This window comes from Gadus chalcogrammus, chromosome 13 (genome assembly GCF_026213295.1).
Source record: "Gadus chalcogrammus isolate NIFS_2021 chromosome 13, NIFS_Gcha_1.0, whole genome shotgun sequence".
NCBI lineage: Eukaryota > Metazoa > Chordata > Actinopteri > Gadiformes > Gadidae > Gadus > Gadus chalcogrammus.
The window spans coordinates 21,194,956-21,215,552 of record NC_079424.1 but is presented as its reverse complement, the minus strand read 5'-3'; the positions used below and the strand labels follow the sequence as shown (position 1 = coordinate 21,215,552).

Below are 20,597 nucleotides of genomic sequence, written 5' to 3'. Positions count from 1 at the left end.
CGGCTCTCTTGACCCCCGACCAGTAGAAGCGGCTGAGAACACGGTCATCAATCTTCTCTCTCCCTCAATGCACCCCTAGTAAGTGGGAGTGTGCTAGGTACAACACTTTTGAGACATATTCTCTGGGGACAGGCAACAGTTCACAGATTTCTGAGTTCACAGAGTCTTTTTGTGATACTCGGTACAGCAGCTTATTCTTAACCATGAAATGGGGAAAAGACACTTGACTCAACCCATCCTGGTTTTGGTCCTCGATCACTTGGAAATCCCTCCAGGCTTGGCTCAGGTTGGGATCCTGCAGCTGGGCTGAGCCGAATCGTCCAGGCCTAAGAGTTTCATCCGCCTCGACTTGGGGAAACTCTGAGAATACCTCATCTGACTGTATCTTACACTCTTACCTCCTTCTCCTCAGCTGCACGTCCAGGATCTGTTGCTGTACTTTGCCTATGGAGGGGCCTATCCTCATCGTCATCGCTGGTTTCAACAGGGCTAACATAGGGTGACACGGCTGCGCAAGTCTGCTGGGTGTCGGAGGCCTTCGCCTCGACCGGGCGTCTTCGGATTCACCGTTTTGGGTTCCTCAATTCCCCGGCCAATAGTGGGAGAAGGGCAGGCTGTCTCGGCCGAAAAGCACCAGCACTGGAGGGTGATAACCTGGACCTCCGAGGTTGGATACTTCCGGGTGTCTCCATGGATGCAGGAGACGGAGATCTCTTCTCCCCAGGTGGCACCAGCGAATTGCGGCCTGACGAGAGAGACCATGCTTCCAGAATCAATGAGTGCTTCTGTGTCTCTCCCACCTATCTTCACAGGACATTTTGGGGCTGGGGCCCCCTGGTGGGCCCAACAGGTAGATAGGGACTGGCTGAAGAAGCCCTTACCACCCGTAGATGCGGCCGTAGGCATCGGTTCATCCCGGTTCGGACACTCTCTGTCTAGGTGTCCCTCCTGGCCACTGGAAAAGCAACGTGGGCGAGGAGGAGGCATTGGTACTTGCCTCTCCGTCTGTCCGGTCCAGCCAGTCGGTGTCCGGGCTGTTGGCGTGCTCACAGCATTGCTACTGGTCTCTCTCCCTCTGTTGGCCTTAAAGTTAGTATGCGTGACACTTTCTGACCGCATCATGCTACCCATCACCCTGTGGTTCTCCAGTAGGGCTATTAATGTGTCCCTTGGAGCCCCCTGCTGGGCGACATACTCCTTGGCGTTGTGACCCTACCGTAGTCTTTCTGAGCTTCCCCAGTCAAGAAGGGCAATAGGTTGTTTGCACATGCTGCTCTTGGCCAGTTCTCCCTTGCTGCAGTCCTTTCAAACAAGGCAATATACGTCTCTATGTCATCATCCAGCATCAGTTTGGCCAGCACATCTCGTGGTCGTCGCTCTTGTCTTCCGCTTACTCTGCACAACTCAGCTCAGCTACAATCATTCTCCTCTTCGTTCGGACGTGCTCTATCCCGATCGGTTTACCCTCTGATAGCGGGGACTCAGACTGCCCGCATCATCCACCATAAGTGGGCAAAAAAGGTGAAATCAAACTTATGACATTTATTTATAAAGGTGCTGGGAAAAGGGAGGGGGGAAATGGCAACTCAAATCTTCACCAGGTCGGCGGTTGATGTCAGGGTGCTCTGTCTGGCTCTTCCTGCTATGGGGGGCAGAGAGAGAGAGAGAGAGAGACAGGCCAAGCTTAGTGGGGTCTGTGGTCCCTGCCACTGACCCCTTCACCCTGGCTGGGCTCTTGGTTCCTCTTTGGAGTTTTAGGGGTTCCTCTCCAGCTGCAGACCTTCTCTCTTGTATTAGCATGACACAATTTACACAAATCAAAGTAACAATCCTTCGGTCCACTTGGACGTAATTTAATTTGGGTTCAAGGCCTCAGTTGGGTCAAGAGGGTTGGCCACAGGCCTCTTACCACGAGACTGGCCTAGAGTGTGTCTGGTCTCCACACGCTCCTCCAGCCAGTCTGTCTTCAGCTTGTTCTGGTGGAGTTAAAAGGCCTCCTGATTGCAGGGCTAACTCAGCACACCTGAGTGGTAAGCTGAGACACCTGAGTGGGGCGGGGTCTCTATGACAAAGCTTTTAGAGTAGTACCTCCCATCCAACACCACACCCCTTGGCTGCCTTTGCCTGCCTTTGCCTACCATGTGGCCCTGTGGGGCACTGCTCAGCGGCTGGGCCAACACAACATTCGATGTGCCCTTATAAGGCCGTGGAGTTATGATGTAATTTAAGAAAGTAGTGTTTGTTTTCGCATGTAGTTTAAAATGTTAAAAAATATATATATTTAGTAGTTTCAGAGAAACCATAATCATTCAAATCACCCCACGTTATTAAATTATAGCTCTTTCACCTCGGTCCAAATCAGCTTCAAACCAACCAGCAGGAAACACAGAGTTGGCTTGCCTGAGGGGTGTATGTGTATATGTAGTGTGTGTGTGTGTGTGTGTGTGTGTGTGTGTGTGTGTGTGTGTGTGTGTGTGTGTGTGTGTGTGTGTGTGTGTGTGTGTGTGTGTGTGTGTGTGTGTGTGTATATGTGGTGTGTGTGTGTGTGTGTGTGTGTGTGTGTGTGTGTGTGTGTGTGTGTGTGTGTGTGTGTGTGTGTGTGTGTGTGTGTGTGTGTGTGTGTTTGTGTATGTGTGTGTGTGTGTGTGTGTGTGCGTATGTATGGTTGGTGTGTGTGTGTGTGTGTCTGTGGGGGGGTGTTTGTGTGTGTTTCTTTGTGTGTGTGTGTGTGTGTGTGTATATGTGGTGTGTGTGTGTGTGTGTGTGTGTGTGTGTGTGTGTGTTTGTGTATGTGTGTGTGTGTGTGTGTGTGTGTGTGTGTGTGTGTGTGTGTGTGTGTGCGTATGTATGGTTGGTGTGTGTGTGTGTGTGTGTCTGTGGGGGGGGGGGGGGTTGTATTGGCAAGTTCAGGATGAACTCGCCAACTGTAAACAAAGGCAAAGGAAAATGTTGATGCTGTTTTACTGCGACGCCTAAAGGAAGACACACATTCAGTGATAGATTGCTTAGTCGCTCACCGAAATCTCTTAGGGAGAGAAATCGGTGAGTCAGCACAGTGAGAGGCAGGACAGGTTTAAGACACAAATTGCATTCCACGCACTCCTCCCCTTCCCACCTCTCCTGCCCTCCCTTCCCCTCCTCCTCCCCTCCTCCAGTCCCCTCCCTTCCTCCTCCACCCCTCCTCTCCTCCCCTCCCTTCCCTTCCCCTCCTCTCCTACCCTCCCCTCCTCTCCTCCCCTCCCTTCCTCCTCCACCCCTCCTCTCCTCCCCTCCTCTTCTTCTCCTCTCCTCCCGTTCTCTCGTCCCCTCCTCTCGTCCCCTCCTTTCCCTTCCCTTCCTTTCCTCCTCTCCTCCTCCCCTTCTCTCCTCTCCTCCTCCTCCTCTCCTTCCATCCCATACTCTCCTCCTCCATTATCTCTTTCTCCTTTACACACATTATGCTGACAAGATGGCAAAATTTGTTGACATGATTCAAAGGGTTTGGGTCTCAAAGTGAGTGACCACTTCGGTTTTGACTCAAATCCACGAATCCACGATGGAGATGTAAAGATTGGTCATTCCCTATTGACTGCACACCTCACTCATTAGAGTGTGACGTGGGATTTGATAGCCGCTTGCACTTCCTATGTGCTATGACAGTCCGCTTTTTCAGAAACCTTTAGGACGGTCACCAGTGCTAAAATGGGGGTTCACTCCCCGTTTAAACCTGCACTGTGTCACTTTCCTACTCACCTATCAACTTATTATAAAATACCCAAACCAGAAAGCTAAAAGAATGAAACACCTATAGTCAATCCATCCAGGGAATTCTTTCTCGCCATGCCTCAGTTACACTTTTATCAACCGATCGTGTCTAGACTGGCTAATGAGCCAGACCAGACCTCACCAGGCTGGATTCTATACAGTCCCATCTGACGCTTCAATCATAACAGTCTAAAGAGGCCTAAATGGATTTATTCTTGTCCCCCCATATGGGAAATTACAATCAACCACTAGACACTGCTTGTGGGTGAAGGAACACAGTGCAAGTGTCACCATGGTTCTCATAATCTCTTACGTACCTCCACCCTGGTCCACAGCCTGGTGCTGTCCTCATCTCTAACGTACCTACCCCGGTCCACAGCCTGGTGCTGCCATCATCTCTAAGCTACCTCCACCTTGTCCACAGCCTGGTGCTGTCATCATCTCTAACGTACCTACCCCGGTCCACAGCCCTGTGTCTGGTGTTTGGCTGCATCATCTTCCCGGACGGCTGGGATGCGGAGGTGATCCGGGACATGTGTGGCGAGGACTCTGGGAAGTATGCGCTGGGGAACTGCTCGGTGCGCTGGTCCTACATCCTGGCCATCATCGGCATCCTGGACGGCCTCATCCTCTCCTTCCTGGCCTTCGTGTTGGGGAACCGGCAGGACAGGCTCCTTCTGGAGGAACTCAGGATGGCCAGCAGAGGTGATGGGACTGTTTGGCTTTCTGTCTAGCTCCTTATCTCTGTATCTATGGATGTATCTTGCTGGCTGTCTGTCTGTCTATTTAGATATATTTATATCTGTCTCTCTTCCTCTGTATATGTATCTTTCTGTCTGTCTGCTTCTCTGTCAGTCTGTCTATCTTTGTATCGATGTATGGATCTGACTGTCTGTATGTCTCTATCTCTGTATCTATGTATGTATCTTTATGTCTGTCTGTCTCTCTATCTATGCATGTATTTCTGTCTGTCTGTCTGTCCATCTGCCTGTCTCTCTATCTCTGTATCTATGTAGGTATCTTTCTGTCTGTATCTCTTTCTGTCCGTCTCTATCTCTCTAGAGTCTGTATCTGTATCTATGTATGTATCTTTCTTTCTGTGTGTCTGTCTGCCTGTCTGTCTGTCTCTCTATATCTGTATCTATGTATGTATTTCTGTCTGTCTATCCATTTGCAATGATTGAACAGGGGAAACATAGTCTGATGACTGAGACCAATCTCATTCTGTCTCCACAGATTTTGCAGTGTCGAGGGTGAGTTTTCATTGTTGTCGGGTTCTATGTTGCATGGTCTCCTAGTTAAGCTTTGTGTGTGTGTGTGTGTGTGTGTGTGTGTGTGTGTGTGTGTGTGTGTGTGTGTGTGTGTGTGTGTGTGTGTGTGTGTGTGTGTGTGTGTGTGTGTGTGTGTGTGTGTGTTATAATCAAGTCTATGAATGTTTTATCGCTGACCTACGTTATTACTAACATACTCTTCAGAATCATAATTATTGATTAACACTATTCGTCATGCATTCTTGCTATCACTTTTAAATTATTTCTATGTATGTCCATTATGAATGCTGTATCAATTCAAGTGTTCAATTACCTGTATGCTCTATTACATGTAGTTTAGGTCATTTAAGCCCCTTTTACATCAGCCAAGTTATGACTAACCCTGACCCCATCAGCTGGACATGGAAAAATGTCAAATTAATCTCAGGAAGTAAACTTTAGAATAACAAGAGCCCTAGGAAGGAGCCCAGGGGAACACTAGCTAGGAGCTTGGTCTGGAAAGAGAACCTCAAACAGTACAACGAAGCTTAGAGGAATAAATATACTATGTTGTTAATCTAGAGTGATAAGTATACTAGTGTGCTGATGAGGAGTGAAACATGTACTAGTGTGCGGATGGAGAGTGATACATAAGGATCAGTTCAGCCACACTGACCACACTGGGGGTCATGAAGCAGGGAACCCGTTTCTTACCTGTCCATCTCCGCCCTGCTGAAATGAGACGTAGCACTGACATCTCAAAGGGTTTCTCTCTTTTAAATTTACTCCCAGTTCAACGGTACATGGGCAAGGTATATTTTAGAGGGTTTTCGTCTGGGGGGGGGGAGCAGAGGTTGAAGCATGTTAAATGAAAATTCTGCAGCGCTGCACTTCTATAAAGAAAGGTCCACCCAGAACGGAGAGAAGCCGTCGTTCTGAAGAATTAGTTCCACTGAGGACACAAAGCAGGCCCCTGGGCCTCTCCTGTGTGTGTGTGTGTGTGTGTGTGTGTGTGTGTGTGTGTGTGTGTGTGTGTGTGTGTGTGTGTGTGTGTGTGTGTGTGTGTGTGTGTGTGTGTGTGTGTGTGTGTTTGTGTGTGTGTGCATGCATTAATGCGTGCGTGTGTGTAGGCGTGCATATACTCTTTTTGTTTGCAGCAGTGTATGTGTTTACTTATGTTTAAGAGCTTTTGCTTTATTTTGCAGGAGCATGTGTGTGTCTGTGTGTATGTGTGTGTATGTGTGTGTGCGTGTGTGTGTGTGCTTGCAATTGTGCCCAGTGTAAGAGTGAAAGACGAACATCTAGCCAATTGCCTAGCTGATGGGGTAAAAGATAAGGAAAGAATACAAATCAAATAATACAAACTAATGTGTGTTGTTGCCCAAATGAATATACGTTGTTGCATTTGTCTTGCACAAACAGAGCAAGACTACGTGAAGAGAAAGCTGAGACTGTTTCTCTGGATGAGATGAGTGCAAGAGTCTGATAGAAACAAGGCAGCTCTCTGAAATGTTTGTTAGGGTTAGGATTAACCCTAGGGTTAACTTGTGTGTTTGTGCTAGGGTTAACCCCAGTGGCGCTGGAATGAATTCAGTGGTGGGGGGGCCAAATGCGCGTGCATGTGTCGAACAGCGCGTGACACCTCCTCAGCCTATGATATCTCAATCAGTCCGTTTCCCGGGTCCGTTACCCGGGCCTAATTAATAGCCTACATTTTTGACTAGCTAAAGCTGCAGGCTTGGTATTGAAAATAAAAAACTACGAGGGGCGGTGACAAACATGCAGGTGGTGAGATTTTTGGCATTGACAGTCTGAGATGATCAGTGTGATACTTTGATGACGAGAGGGAATTCCCTGACCTAAGTGCCGTGGTGGTTCCAGCTGCGAGAATATTTTTACCGATGAATGATTCTAGAACAGAGGTTTTGACTAGCCTTCGTAATCATCGGGGAAAACCCACTTGCAATAGGACGAAAAAATGTTTGGTGTCTCGGGCGTAATATACCGACACAAATATATAATTCCTGTTATTTTGTTAGTTGGACTGGAATTAAGTGAAAGAGATCATCCTATTCTGTTCTTGATGCTTGTGACTGTCTCAGTCCGTAGGCTACTAAAACCTAGAGACATCAGACGATTAGGCAAGCTGCTCCTCAAAATGTAACGTAGGATAAAGGGTAGACTATATCCACTTCATGCGTTTTGGGGTCTCCTATCTGAGCTGACAGCTGAAGCTGCGGTGGGTCGGATTCTCCAACACGTTTTCTAATTGAATTACCTCTAGTCCTATTCATCCCCAAATTGCAATGCAACATGCCTGCCGCCACCTAGTCTGACCTAGATGAAATTAATGTTGCCATAAGAAATAGCTTTACAATCAATTGTCAGTCATAGCTGTGTTTTGGGCGTAACATGCATTAAACCAACATCTCCCATCTCTACCTGGCTCAATTAACTTAACGAGTCGGTAGCCTATTTTAGGGTACGTTCTCCGCGGAGCAGATAGGCTACATGGTGAAATGATTGAAGCACAAAGGACCCAGCCTCCCTCACTTGAGCTTTACCCAAATAATTTAAGCTTTCGTAGCCTACAAAACGAAGTACTTTGCTTAGAAGGCTGGGCTAAAGCCAGATGCTCTTTTTTTGTTGATGCATGATGACAGCTCGCCCACAGCAGCCGTTATCAGTTCGGAAAGTTTACCCTTTCCACGTGTGATTTGACTAGTGTCAAAAATTTGAATTTATTATTTTTTTCCACTTTTGTAGTCCTATGTTCTCTGCAGGATTCTGCTAGTCTGTGGCCCGTCACAAACAAAAGTCTTCCCGTCCGCGCATCTTCCGTTCCCTATAGTGCACTCGCTGTACTAGCCCCAATATACCACCTCCAGCAGGCCAGTTAAAATATTAGGCCAAAACATTTCTAAGAAACTAAATATTTCATCAATACAAAAATAATATATATATATTTACTTTTTTCACGAAAAGTGGGTTGGTCATTGGATTCGCGGCCTCATAAGTTCCAGCGCCCCTGGTTAACCCAACCCCTAACCCTAATCCTGTGCATTGGGCTGTAAGACTTGACTCTAGGTTTTTCCATGTATAACTCTATGGAAATGAGGCGCATGGGCTTGTACTAACATTGGTTCACAAAACTAACCAACAAAGATTTACAGAAAGATTTTCTCAAAATGTAGGATTGAAGTACAAATATCTTGTAATTTTAATGAAATGACCTAATAATAAAATATGAATAGACCGGTACTTGATTAAAAAATGATGGTTCCTACCATCAATTTGGATGGTTTCATTTAAGAACTGGTCCGAGCACTTTGTAGGAAACTCCAACAAACCCCAATATTCCCATTGTTGTTGTAATTTTTGCTAGTCCTTCAAAATGTATTTCAACAGATGAAACCAGCAGGCCATGTGGGGGCAGCCTAGTGTTTTAGCCTTTGATTTGGCTTCCTCTGAGTCCTGTTCCCCATCTGCCTCCCATTAGTTTGTAAGAGTGATGCATTCATGTCAAGTCGAGACAGGTGTAACTGAAGACCACGTAATATTATCATTATTGAGCGATACAGTTTTAATCGTTTGTCCTTGACTTTCAAGAAGTCATCTGTAATTAAATTAAATTAATTTCAGTTAAATTCAATGTTATTTGCATAGCCCTAAATCACAGTTAGTCTCAAAGGGCTTCACAGGCCATAGATGTATGACTCCCCCCTGACGGCAAGAAGTAACTCCAGCAATTAGAAAGGAAGAAATCTTAAGAAGGCAGAGTTGGGGATCCCTGCTTCCAGGGAACATTTCAAATCATTAAGTGTATACAATACAAATTCAATGTTGTCTACGGTGATGGGGGGCTGGCCAGTTAACTGCCAGGGGAGTCCAACCACTGTAACACACTAAAACCGTATACTGAATTGGACCGGGCAAGGTGCACACAAAACATAATCAGACCTGTAGTTTTTTCCGGTAGTTTTAAGTTTGGTTCCAACGTCTGTCCTCAACAGTAAAATTCAGACATCGAGGTTAAGAGCTCACAGGGAAGGAGGACCAACCCTTCACCGCTTCCTCCCGTTGAGCCTTCTCTCAGCTCGCTCTGAGACTGCTCTTCTCCTCCCTGTGATGAGCAGCACCGGTCCAACGCCGTGCCTGTGGTCCGCCTCGCATCCCCTGGGGATGTTTGGTCACCAAATATGAGAGTAAATAAAGACCGGGGAGCCCAGCCATAGAGCCATGTACCGGGCATGGGGGGGTTCTCTCTATGACTGTAAATGAAGAACAGGGTACGGCCGTAGTCATGGACCTGGGCATTGGGGTAGGAACGCAGCACGGCTCGACACTTTGAATAGATTTCCGTGCCAGAGCAGCGGGAGCTGCTGCTCAGTCTCCCCGCTCAACCCCTTAGGCCTATCCCCTTTTATTAAACTGCCATGCTTAGACAATGAGTCACCAAGAAGTCTAATAATTATTATATAGTTATTATCCTGCCATTTACACTTACACACACATAGCGCAGGCACGAATGGACGCACACTCACGCAGACACAAAAACCGAAAGACTATTATTATCCTGCCATTTACACACACACTCACACTCACAAACACACAAACACACACACACACACACACACACACACACACACACACACACACACACACACACACACACACACACACACACACACACACACACACACATTCAACCCGGGTGACCAAGCACTCGTTCTCCCTTCAAGGAGTCTCTTTCAGACACACATAGGACCCATATGCATTCCAGGTCCTATTTTATAGTGCGTGGTCTGGACATACGACGATTTCTGCACAGATAAAGAGGCTTGCAGAGATGCAACTGATGAACCCCAAGCAGCAGTGGCCTTCTTTTTTTATTCACGCGTTTAATCCACACACTTGATCAACAAACGACTTCAACATGTTGAGGAAAGAACAACCAAATTAATTCATTGTAATTCATTCCTAATCGAAGAATTAAGTCTCAGCAAGAAACGTCGTAATTAGCCGGAGTCTACCACTGAAACAAGTTGAGGATCGCAGCATGGGCCATGGCATTGGTGTAGAAATGTACCGTCGCTTCATGTCTCAATGAAACATGTTATCAGCATGCGATACTAAAATCCCATTCATATTCACACACAGCCCCAACCTGAGGCCTCCTGTCCCGTCCCCCATGAACAGGATGTGAACAATGGCCGTGCAACAATTCAGTACCCCGCTCCTATATGGTCACCTCCCCACCAACAGTCATTTAATTCAATGAAGTTGTAACCCTTAATCACAGCCACCGTCTCAGAGGGCTGAGTGACCGTAGCCTACTTCAATCCATTCACACTTTTTTGTAAACTGCCCTTCTCCCCAGTGCCGTCTGTTCTCTGAGATGTGCTCTGTCCCTCCGGCTCCAGATCGAGGTCCGGGACTCCAAGGGCCCGCGCTACGCCCTGCAGCGGTTCCGTTGAGGTGGGGGCGGCCGGCTGCTGCTCCTTGATCCGGCCAAACATGACTTCTTCTCCTCTTCACCTCCTCCGCTTCTTCGAGACCCAAGGCCCCTAGGCCCGAGACCCTGACACCCCCCGAGGCCCCTAGGCCCCGAGACCCTGACACCCCCCCGAGGCCCCTAGGCCCCGAGACCCTGACACCCCCCCGAGGCCCCTAGGCCCGAGACCCTGACACCCCCCCGAGGCCCCTAGGCCCGAGACCCTGACACCCCCCCGAGGCCCCTAGGCCCCGAGACCCTGACACCCCCCCGAGGCCCCTAGGCCCGAGACCCTGACACCCCCCCGAGGCCCCTAGGCCCCGAGACCCTGACACCCCCCCGAGGCCCCTAGGCCCGAGACCCTGACACCCCCCCGAGGCCCCTAGGCCCGAGACCCTGACACCCCCCCGAGGCCCCTAGGCCCCGAGACCCTGACACCCCCCCGAGGCCCGAGACCCTGACACCCCCCCGAGGCCCCTAGGCCCGAGACCCTGACACCCCCCCGAGGCCCCTAGGCCCGAGACCCTGACACCCCCCCGAGGCCCCTAGGCCCCGAGACCCTGACACCCCCCCGAGGCCCCTAGGCCCGAGACCCTGACACCCCCCCGAGGCCCCTAGGCCCGAGACCCTGACACCCCCCCGAGGCCCCTAGGCCCGAGACCCTGACACCCCCCCGAGGCCCCTAGGCCCCGAGACCCTGACACCCCCCCGAGGCCCCTAGGCCCGAGACCCTGACACCCCCCCGAGGCCCCTAGGCCCGAGACCCTGACACCCCCCCGAGGCCCCTAGGCCCCGAGACCCTGACACCCCCCCGAGGCCCCTAGGCCCCGAGACCCTGACACCCCCCCGAGGCCCGAGACCCTGACACCCCCCCGAGGCCCCTAGGCCCCGAGACCCTGACACCCCCCCGAGGCCCCTAGGCCCCGAGACCCTGACACCCCCCCGAGGCCACGACCCCCAGAGGCCACGACCCTTCGAGGCCCCTAGGCCCTGACCCCCCCGAGGCCACGACGCTCTGAGGCCCAAACTCCCCAAGACCCAGACTCCTCAAGGCCATGACGCCCTGACCCCCCAAGGCCCCGACCCCCCAAGGCCCCGACCCCCCGACGCCCGGAGGCCCCGAGGGGCCAGAGGGGTCTACAGAAAAACAGAAACACTTTTCCTATTTTAAGTTCAAAACCAATCCAAGGATGGAAAGGTTCTAATAATGCACACTTGAGGGACTTTTATCAAAATGGTCAACGTTGGTGGAGATGATAAGGCGTACTGATGCTAGTAACCATCTTTTAATTCAAAGTTAATAAGGAAAGGTTGGAAATCTCTCCATCTTATTGCTCACCTCCGTCTAAAGCAGCCGCTGTTGGGCGCTACACGACAGCTAGCAGGCCTAAACAGAGATAAGATACAGATAACAATCATCGCTTAGTGCTCCTTTAAGAAAATAAAGTTATATTATCATGCACAGACATAAGAGCATAGGTGCTACTTACGACAAACTAAGAAATTTGTGAAAAACAGTTCAGTTTTAGCAGGCCACTATACACTTTGTTAATTCGGGGGGCCTCATATATGCTGATATGCAATGATCAGAATACAAAAGAACGTCAAATCAAACAAAGGAATAATCCTGGTCTTCCGCCTGCTGAGGTCTGCTGTTTTCCACAACTGTGAAAGCCTAATGTGTTGAATAAACTCTTCCCCATTTTGAGGAATACCTCTCTGTCAACTTTCACCTTTTGCATTAGCGGCCATTATCCTGTTCCTATAGTGTGCTTCCTTAGTGGGGTCCTGCTCCGTCCCTGCCTCTTGCTAGTCCTCCTGTTGGCCAGCAGCATGCTGCCTCTGAGGCCTGCAGCAATACCAGACCCAAACGGCCACTACTGGGAGGCCAGCCTGGGTGTTTGAATCAAGCAGTGAAACCACAACAAGCTTCTGTGCAGATGTCACACACACACGCGATAAAACATACACACACACACACACACACACACACATACACACACACACAGCGATGATGTCTCTTCTCCAGCCAGTTCAGGACAGAGTTGGTGTTCAGGGGGCGCTGGGATCAGCAGTAGTTTTAGAACTAGAAGAATTCAACAACTTTGAGGTTGACTTTCAAATGTTGAGTACTCTCTTATAATCTTAATCGATTTGGTTCACTACAATCATTCAAAAGAACAAAGTACAAGAACCAGCGTCCTGCAGGTTGCCGGCCGACAGCGCAGCCTGAGATCCACTTATCCACCACAAGCATTCATTCTTCACCCGTGAACTTACTGGGGTGGGGGCTGACAGTGGGGGTACACCTCAGTTTTAGCTAGTTGGGAGGTGAGGGTTGTTCATGAGGGACAGTGGTCCACAGAGACACCACTCTCTGATGCTACGCAAATATGAATTTAATGCTACCCAGAACTGTTGTAGCTGTGTGTGTTTGTGTGCATGTGCGTGCGTGCGTATGTGTTTGCTTGCGCATGTGGGCATGCCCGATAATTAGGGTCCCACAGAATCAAGTATTAGGGCTCCTGCAAATATTGGGAGACAGGTTTTTATACGCTCTGCACAGTGGTGTGTATGGTATTCAGTCTTCCCTTTTTACCTGGGATTTCAAGTCCCTGGCAGGTGGCATCATATCCAACACAGACGGGAACCATGGAAAACCAATGGGCAGTGCTGACCGGTGATTGGCTTGCCTTGCTTGGCTGGAGAAGATCTTTAGGAGAAACACCTATCGACTAGACCTCTCCACCAGTCACAGACTGCTGGTTTGGGTTTCTTGTTTCTTGATTCAGTCACTTTACTTTTACTAATCTTGTACATTAAATGTTGATCAGACCGCCCACCAGTTAATGCAGGAACCCATAGAATGGCTTTGCCTGTTTTACACAGGTACATTTTTATAGGATTAATTCTGCGTAGGATTTGGTGTAATGGTTAATTTGTATGAACGGTTGGGGAATACTTTATCCTTGTTTGCAGGTTGAATGTACAAGGGTCGTTTGTGTGATATTTTAACCACCAATAGGATTATCCTTCCCCTTTAAGTCCAACCCTTCGCCTCAGTCCTAACTTAATGACTTTGTTTTCAGACTTTTGTTTGCTCTCATTGTAATTTGATTTTTGAGTGTTGCAAGAGGCTGTGATGGATCACTGTTTAAAGATATGAAACCAAGGATTAAAGCAAAGAGCTTCCAGTGTCCGTCTCCTGATCTCATTCATAATATTGTTGCTTTTGAGAAAAAGTTTCATGTTTCTGAATCAAATGATTTAATATCTAAGCTGCACTCTGTGCTGTAATCCAAATTCTCTTCAGCTAAGTTCATTCCAAAGTATGTGCTTTTAACTCAAAATATACAAACAACATGCATCCGGTATACAGTCTGCATGGTAAAGAGGTATATTAGCGTTGAACACATTTCTGTCTATGCTGCCTAAGTGAAGTGATGAACAGTTTTGTCGATATTTTAGCTTGATTCATGTGCTCATATTCTAATTCATTCCTTCCTGTATTAACGACAATGTCAAATCACATACATTTTCAAAAGTGTGAGAAGTTGTTAACATAACATTCAGACCACATTATATTGTGATCATTTGTCTCTCGCAGCTTCTCTGCATATAGTGGAGGAGTATTTTTTTTTAATCTGAATTCTTTCTTATTAGGGGTCGCTGCTTGGTCCCCTATTGTTTCTGTAACTTTTATTTTTTTCTCAAATTCTGTAAAAGTCATACTGCAGCCTATACCATGAGTCGAAAACTCTCGAATTTTTCAGGGATGGTTACCAATAACCTAGCCTGGTCCTACCAGACCATCGTACTTCATTTCATTTGTACAGAAGGTCTGGAACTGCCCAATTGACAAGCGTTCACTCACTTGGAGGCGGGTGTCTGTTGAAGTTTTAAAATGATTGGATCTGCCCAGTGCCACTCTGGATCTGCCATAACCAATTGCAGAGCGTTTGGTCGTGATGTATGTCATGCGACGGGACCAGCTCCTTCACCACTAACGGAGCCAGCTGGAAAATCAAACTATTCCCGAACCCGGTGGGGAGAAGCGCCACAACATCATGGCCACCAACAAAACTCAGCAAAGCTTGTTCTTGCTCCGGCTTTAATTGATCGATATTCGGCAGCGATCCCACAACAGACCGAATAGCTTCTCTAGTATCCTTCTCCATTGTCTTCCAGGTCTTCCTCTGACTACAACTGAAACTGTCACTCCCTCTGTTCGCTGATTGGACCGCCAAAAATCTGGCTTCCAAGGAACCCATGCATATGAAGCAGATGCAGACCTAGTACTGAAGTGAAATTAAAATTGAGCGGAAGTAGGTAGGTGGGCGGTGCCAGGCTACCAATAACCCACACTACCCATAAACCCAAATTTGTGGTACTGCATCCGAAGGTGGCGCTATTGTAAAAAATCATGAATTAGGCTTATTTCTCTTCACCAGATTGACCTGGACTCAAAATTCTTTCATAATATTAATCTCTAGAATGAGATGCACTAAAATTTACACTTTTCCCACAATTTCATAGAAAAGCCAAACGTCCAAAGTAGGGCCCGACCGATTCATCGGCCTGCCGATTTAATCGGCCGATTATAGCCTTTTTGAAAATAATCAACATCTGCCAAAAGGACGCGATTACAACCGATTTATTTATTTTTATGTTATTGCGCTTAGTATTCTGCAGATTGCGCTCCTACTCGCCTTGCTAACTAACAACTTTAGCTGGAGTAAAAAAAGAGGAGATTGAATTTTACCGTACAACATGAAAGCACGCTCGCTCAGGCAGCTGCGCGCTCACCTCACCAATGTACACAAGACGCGTTGTTTGAGCATGTTGTGCCTGTTTTTCTTTAGGTCCCAGGCCATGTTAATTTGTTATACTGTAGACACTAACGGTGAGACCATACTGCTCAGCACGCACGTGTTAGTCACTGCTCACAAGCGCAGCACATTGGGAGTTAGTTATTTATTTTACATTTTACATTACACTCATTTTTTACTGTAAATGTATCCTAAAACACTCAAAGGTTCTGCATTCAATTCACATATTCGTCAAAAGTGTTTAAAGTATATTTAAGGTATCAAAAACTACGTTTTATATGCTTTTTTTTGTTTTGTTTTTAATCGGCCGATAAAATCGTAATCGTAATTTTTCTCTGAAAATAATCGGCATCGGCATCGGCACTCAAAAATCAATATCGGTCGGGCCCTAGTCCAAAGTCTAAACCCATTTTGCCTATATGACCATTTTGTTATTGTATAACTACCATAAGAAAGCCCTTAATTCGCTTGTGAAATGTGTGCTTAGAGTTGTCTTGATGCGTGCTTATCAATAGACATTATCAAAATATGAATGAGGCTTCATGCAGTACAGGAAAGTCAGTGGCTCAATGGGATAATGCCTTGTACTGCTGATCCTTAGGTTGAGTGTTCGAATCCCGAATAGAGCAATATGAACAAGCTCAACATGAAAATCTGTCATTGCCACTCAATTAAGACACACAACATTGAACAGCACCTCAAATTCATCAGGCAATCAACCGGCTCATTAGTTTCCAAGAATCTGACTGCCAAGACACAGTATGGCATTGAAGGAGACATATTATACCACAATGTGTGAGTGTGATTAGCCTTAGAAGCCGTTTTGAAAATCTGCCCCATATGACATCACTAGCGGGCGTGTCCACCTAGATCTGTGCTGGATAGATGAGCAACGTTTACTTCAGTCCACTGGGTAGGCTGGTAGACTGATCTACCAGGCTGGTAGATCAGTGGTATAATCTGTCTCCTTTAAGGGGAAATTCTTCATTAACCATTTTTCCTTCATAATGAACTCTTGACAACAAATGTTCAATTTCCCAAGAATCTCAAAGATTTTTCAGGTATTTGCTTTTAAGAAAGCCCTGAATTCATTTGAGAAATGTTTGCTTGGAGTTTTCTGGATGTTGTGTGCTTATCAATAGACATTTTCCCCATGTGAATGAGGCTACATTTCAGGTTTGTCAGTGGCTCAATGGGATAATGCCTTGTACTGGTGATCCTTAGTTTGAGAGTTTGAATCCCGATTAGACAATTATGAACATGCTAAACATGACATTCGGCCATGCTCTGCAGCCCAGTCACCTGTCATCTTTCCTTCACAATTATATGTCATATTTATTTATCTTCCAGTGTGTTCTTGACTTTTCATTTTGCTCGGACCCCGTTAATCACCGCTTGCGGTTATATTTAAAATTGTATCCGCAACCATTGATAAACAAGATTGTATTTTTTTTAAATGTAGACCCAAGCTGCTGGGCTGTTTCACTCACATACACACATAAACACACACATAAACACACACACACACACACACTACACGATACATGAAGCCAGTATTCTGCTTGCTAGGTCTATTTAATATCTGGTGGAAGTCCATCAAGCTCCCCTGAGCGAATGAGCTCCATTCATCCTTACTTGATCCTGTAAGAACCCGGGTGACCAAGCACTCGTTCTCCCTTTAAGGAGTCTCTTTCAGACACACGTAGGACCAAGCTTCATTCCAGGTCCTATTTTATAGTGCGTGGTCTGGAAATACGACGATTTCTGCACAGATAAAGAGGCTTGCAGAGATGCAACTGATGAACCCCAAGCAGCAGTGGCCTTCATCTTTTACACAAGCGTTTAATCCACACACTTGATCAACAAACGTTCTTTCCTCAACATGTTGAGGAAAGAACAAACAAATTAATTCATTGTAATTCGTTCTTAATCGAACAATTAAGGGCGTATTCACTGCCTTGTTTAGTTCGAACCAAACCAAAAAAAAAATCGCTGGTGCGGACCTTTTGGGCTGGTGTGAATACAAACCATCGAACTCTGGTGCGGACCAAACAGCCGGTCCGAGACCCAGCCGGAGAGGTGGTATCGGTTCGCTTCCAAACGAACCCTGGTGCGGTTCGCTTGAGATGTGAATGCGACCGTGCTCGGTCCGACCCAGTTCTAAAAATAAAATGCCTTATTGGACGCAACAGACTCCCATTGCTGCTTTTATATTGTTTGATTAGCGCGGTTAATTCAAAGATCAACGTCACGTTATCAGACCGGCATCAAATTATCAGACCCGTTAAATATGAGTCGTGGGCCGTGGCCCGTGGCTCAAAAAGGAGCGAAGAGGAGACGAAATGTCTTTTGGATATTTGAGCAGACGCCAACGTAAACAGTATGTTGGAGAACACTTATAAAAATTCCGATGCATTAAATACATTCAGTAGCCTAAGGATGGTTGAGAAGGCGTTTGAGCGGTCCGCGGATAGCATAACATCATAAAATCGACGTTGTGCCAAACGCCTCTGATGCTCCAAAACTGCAAATGTTTGTAACTGTACGAAACCAATCAGTATAAGCACGAGGGTAGTACGCTGAATCTCCATAGCCCCCGACCGTCTTGTCCAATGATTGAACGACCTATGCATACACGTGCGTTGACAGATTCTCGGACTGTTGCGAAAAATTGCAATGTGAAAAGGAACCGCACCAAACCAAAAAATAAACATTGCGTTTTGGTCTGGACCAAAGTGATCGAACTAAAGAGTTTCCTGGTGTGAATACGCCCCAAGTCTCGTAATTAGCCGGAGTCTGCCATTGAAACAAGTTGAGCATCGCAGCATGGGCCATAGCATTGGTGTAGAAATGTAGCGTCGCTTCATATCTCAATGAAACATGCAGTCAGCATGCGATACTAAACTTATGAAAACAAAACTTTCCCTGGGATTTGGGGTGTTGTTTGGGGTCTCTGGTGCTCCCACACGCATACAAACTTTGAAAAAAGTCAGTACATAATTTTTGAGTGAGTTATGCATTTCTGAAAGTACCCGACCCGTTACCAAACAAGTGAGTCTGTTTCGTCGTCCCCTCCTAGTAGGGAGGGGGTACATTTGAATATTACCTCCCACTTCCCCAATCCCCTCCAATCAGAGCATAACTAATATTTTGTGGACCAGGGGACGAGCAGCTCCGGCGGGGGGAACTCGGGGGCAGCCCGGCAGCTCAGCTCCGGGAGTAGGCCTACAATCTCTTTCTCTGCCAGACTGCCGCTGAGCTCCCCCCACTGGAGCTGCCGCCGAAGCTTCGGAATATAATATTATTATTATAATAACATAGATATAGAGCTCAAGGAGTCCGCAAACGGAAACAATCACTTCTCCTCCATGCTGTGGTTCAGTCAGACAGCTCATTGGTCAATGGGCAGCAGCTTATTTGCATTAAAACTACAGACACCAGAAACAGCGCATTATGAAGGGAATGAAACCCTGAAACATAGGGGAACAGCGGTAGGCAAGATTTATTTTCCTAAAAGCTATTTCCAGAAAATAGCTTTAAAGAATTGTTTTCTGGAACTCATATACTATGTCTACTTGTTGGGAAAACACCATAATATGTCTCCTTTAAAAGCCCTTATGTTCAAGGTATACTTACCACGATCCATGATAATGTGAAATGATGATATATGCTCCTGTAGAAGCCACAAGTTTAAGAAAATGTTTAAGAAAAACATGTTTTATTCAAGGTGTCATTTAAACGGAATACACTACCCACAATTCTAAAGACACGTCTTAGATTGGTGGAGCTCGCTGTTACCATGGAAACGTTACCGCTGGCGCGAAAGTCAAGCCGTTGATTAAAACGGCAACCTCAATGAACTCGACCGTTTAACACAAAGCCGTCATGTGATTTGAGATGAGGACAGAGTGTCCAAAGGTGTGAAAACCAGTAGTTATGCCATGGAGTGTAGTGTTGTGGGGGCCAGGCCAACTTGTGTGTTCTGTCAGGGCCAGCATGAAACAGAAGACCTACAGATTGAGGTGAGTTTTGCTTGCTGGCTAGTTCGGTAGCTGACAGAGTTGCTGAGTTGTACTAATCATGTCGTTATCATGCTGCAGTGAATATTTTAAAAATAAAAATATATATGATGTAGTACTGCTATAGTAATTTGGGTACGACAAAGCCTAGGAATAAATAATATTGAATGATTACTTAATGGGAATAGGAAACTGAATTCACATGTTTAAAAACGAGTAGGCCTAACGTTATTACCTTACATTTAGTGTCCTTAAGGCGCATTCATCGTCCTGGTGATAAAGAGACGGCTTGCCAGTGATGACGCTCACGCTTACGTGTTGCCGACAGCCACGTTAATATTTATCTGATAAAAAACTGTCAGAACTAAACAGAACTTAGGAATAGTTTCAAGTTTGCATGCCTTTATTTCCTGGTTGCCAATCCCCATGAGCGTCAGTTTGGTTTGCAATGTGCTGGGGTCAGAGACGCATGCGGAAGTACATTTTCAGAAGTGCTGGGTACAATGAGGATGCACTCTTTTTTCTCTCTTTAGTGCCGGCGATACACCGACTTCTGCGACCCACCGGAAAGTGTGACCCCAGGGGGCGCTGTTGCATATTTTCTGCAATATGCTCGAGTTTGAAGCGTAGACAGGCATGACAAAAACATACATAAAACATAAGATCCCCCCCCCCCGCCCCCAACCATTTACCTTTTATTAAAGGTGCTTAATCAATACATTTGATTGATTTGATTAGCATTTTACAGACCGATACAATGGATAGGGCGTTTAGTACGGTCCTTCACCGTTGCTTCTTTACCCATAAAAAGCTAGAGGCAGTTTTAAATTACGCTGATTTACCTTTGAGCAGTGCACAGGTAGACCCAAGGTGGTGCTATAGCACCTGCCCTTTGCCCCCTGACCCAATCAAGTGCCCTTTTGAAAAAAATAAAATAATCATAATTTTTTTTTTTTTAAACAGTGTATGTGGCCCATGCCGACATTATCATCTATAAAGGCTCGACAATTAAAAACGTGTGATAATAATGGCCCAATATATATGCCCCCCCCCCCCCCCTCCTCCTCGCACACAACTCTCTTCCTTTGTCAACGTGAACGCGCAGAGCGGACACAAACGGAGGCGCGTTGCAGCTGTAGTTCACAGCTGCTGCCCACACACACCTACTCCCCTGCCCTGCCCAACCGGCGATGTAACACATAAATGAATTGAGTCTAGAGTGTATTGTTTGCTCCCTAAGCCTCCTTTCTGGATACTGTGA

General features: G+C 46.8%; 1 protein-coding gene across 1 annotated transcript in view; it reads left to right on the top strand.

Moving 5' to 3' along the window:
- lhfpl4a (LHFPL tetraspan subfamily member 4a) overlaps positions 1 to 10,471 on the top strand; it is a 30,290-nt gene extending 19,819 nt beyond the window's left edge. Inside the window, exons 2-4 of the mRNA XM_056605299.1 lie at positions 4,213 to 4,449; positions 4,981 to 4,997; positions 10,418 to 10,471. Coding sequence (XP_056461274.1) covers positions 4,213 to 4,449; positions 4,981 to 4,997; positions 10,418 to 10,471 — 308 coding nt within the window. The remainder of the gene's footprint in view (positions 1 to 4,212; positions 4,450 to 4,980; positions 4,998 to 10,417) is intronic.
- The last annotated feature ends 10,126 nt before the right edge of the window (positions 10,472 to 20,597 follow it).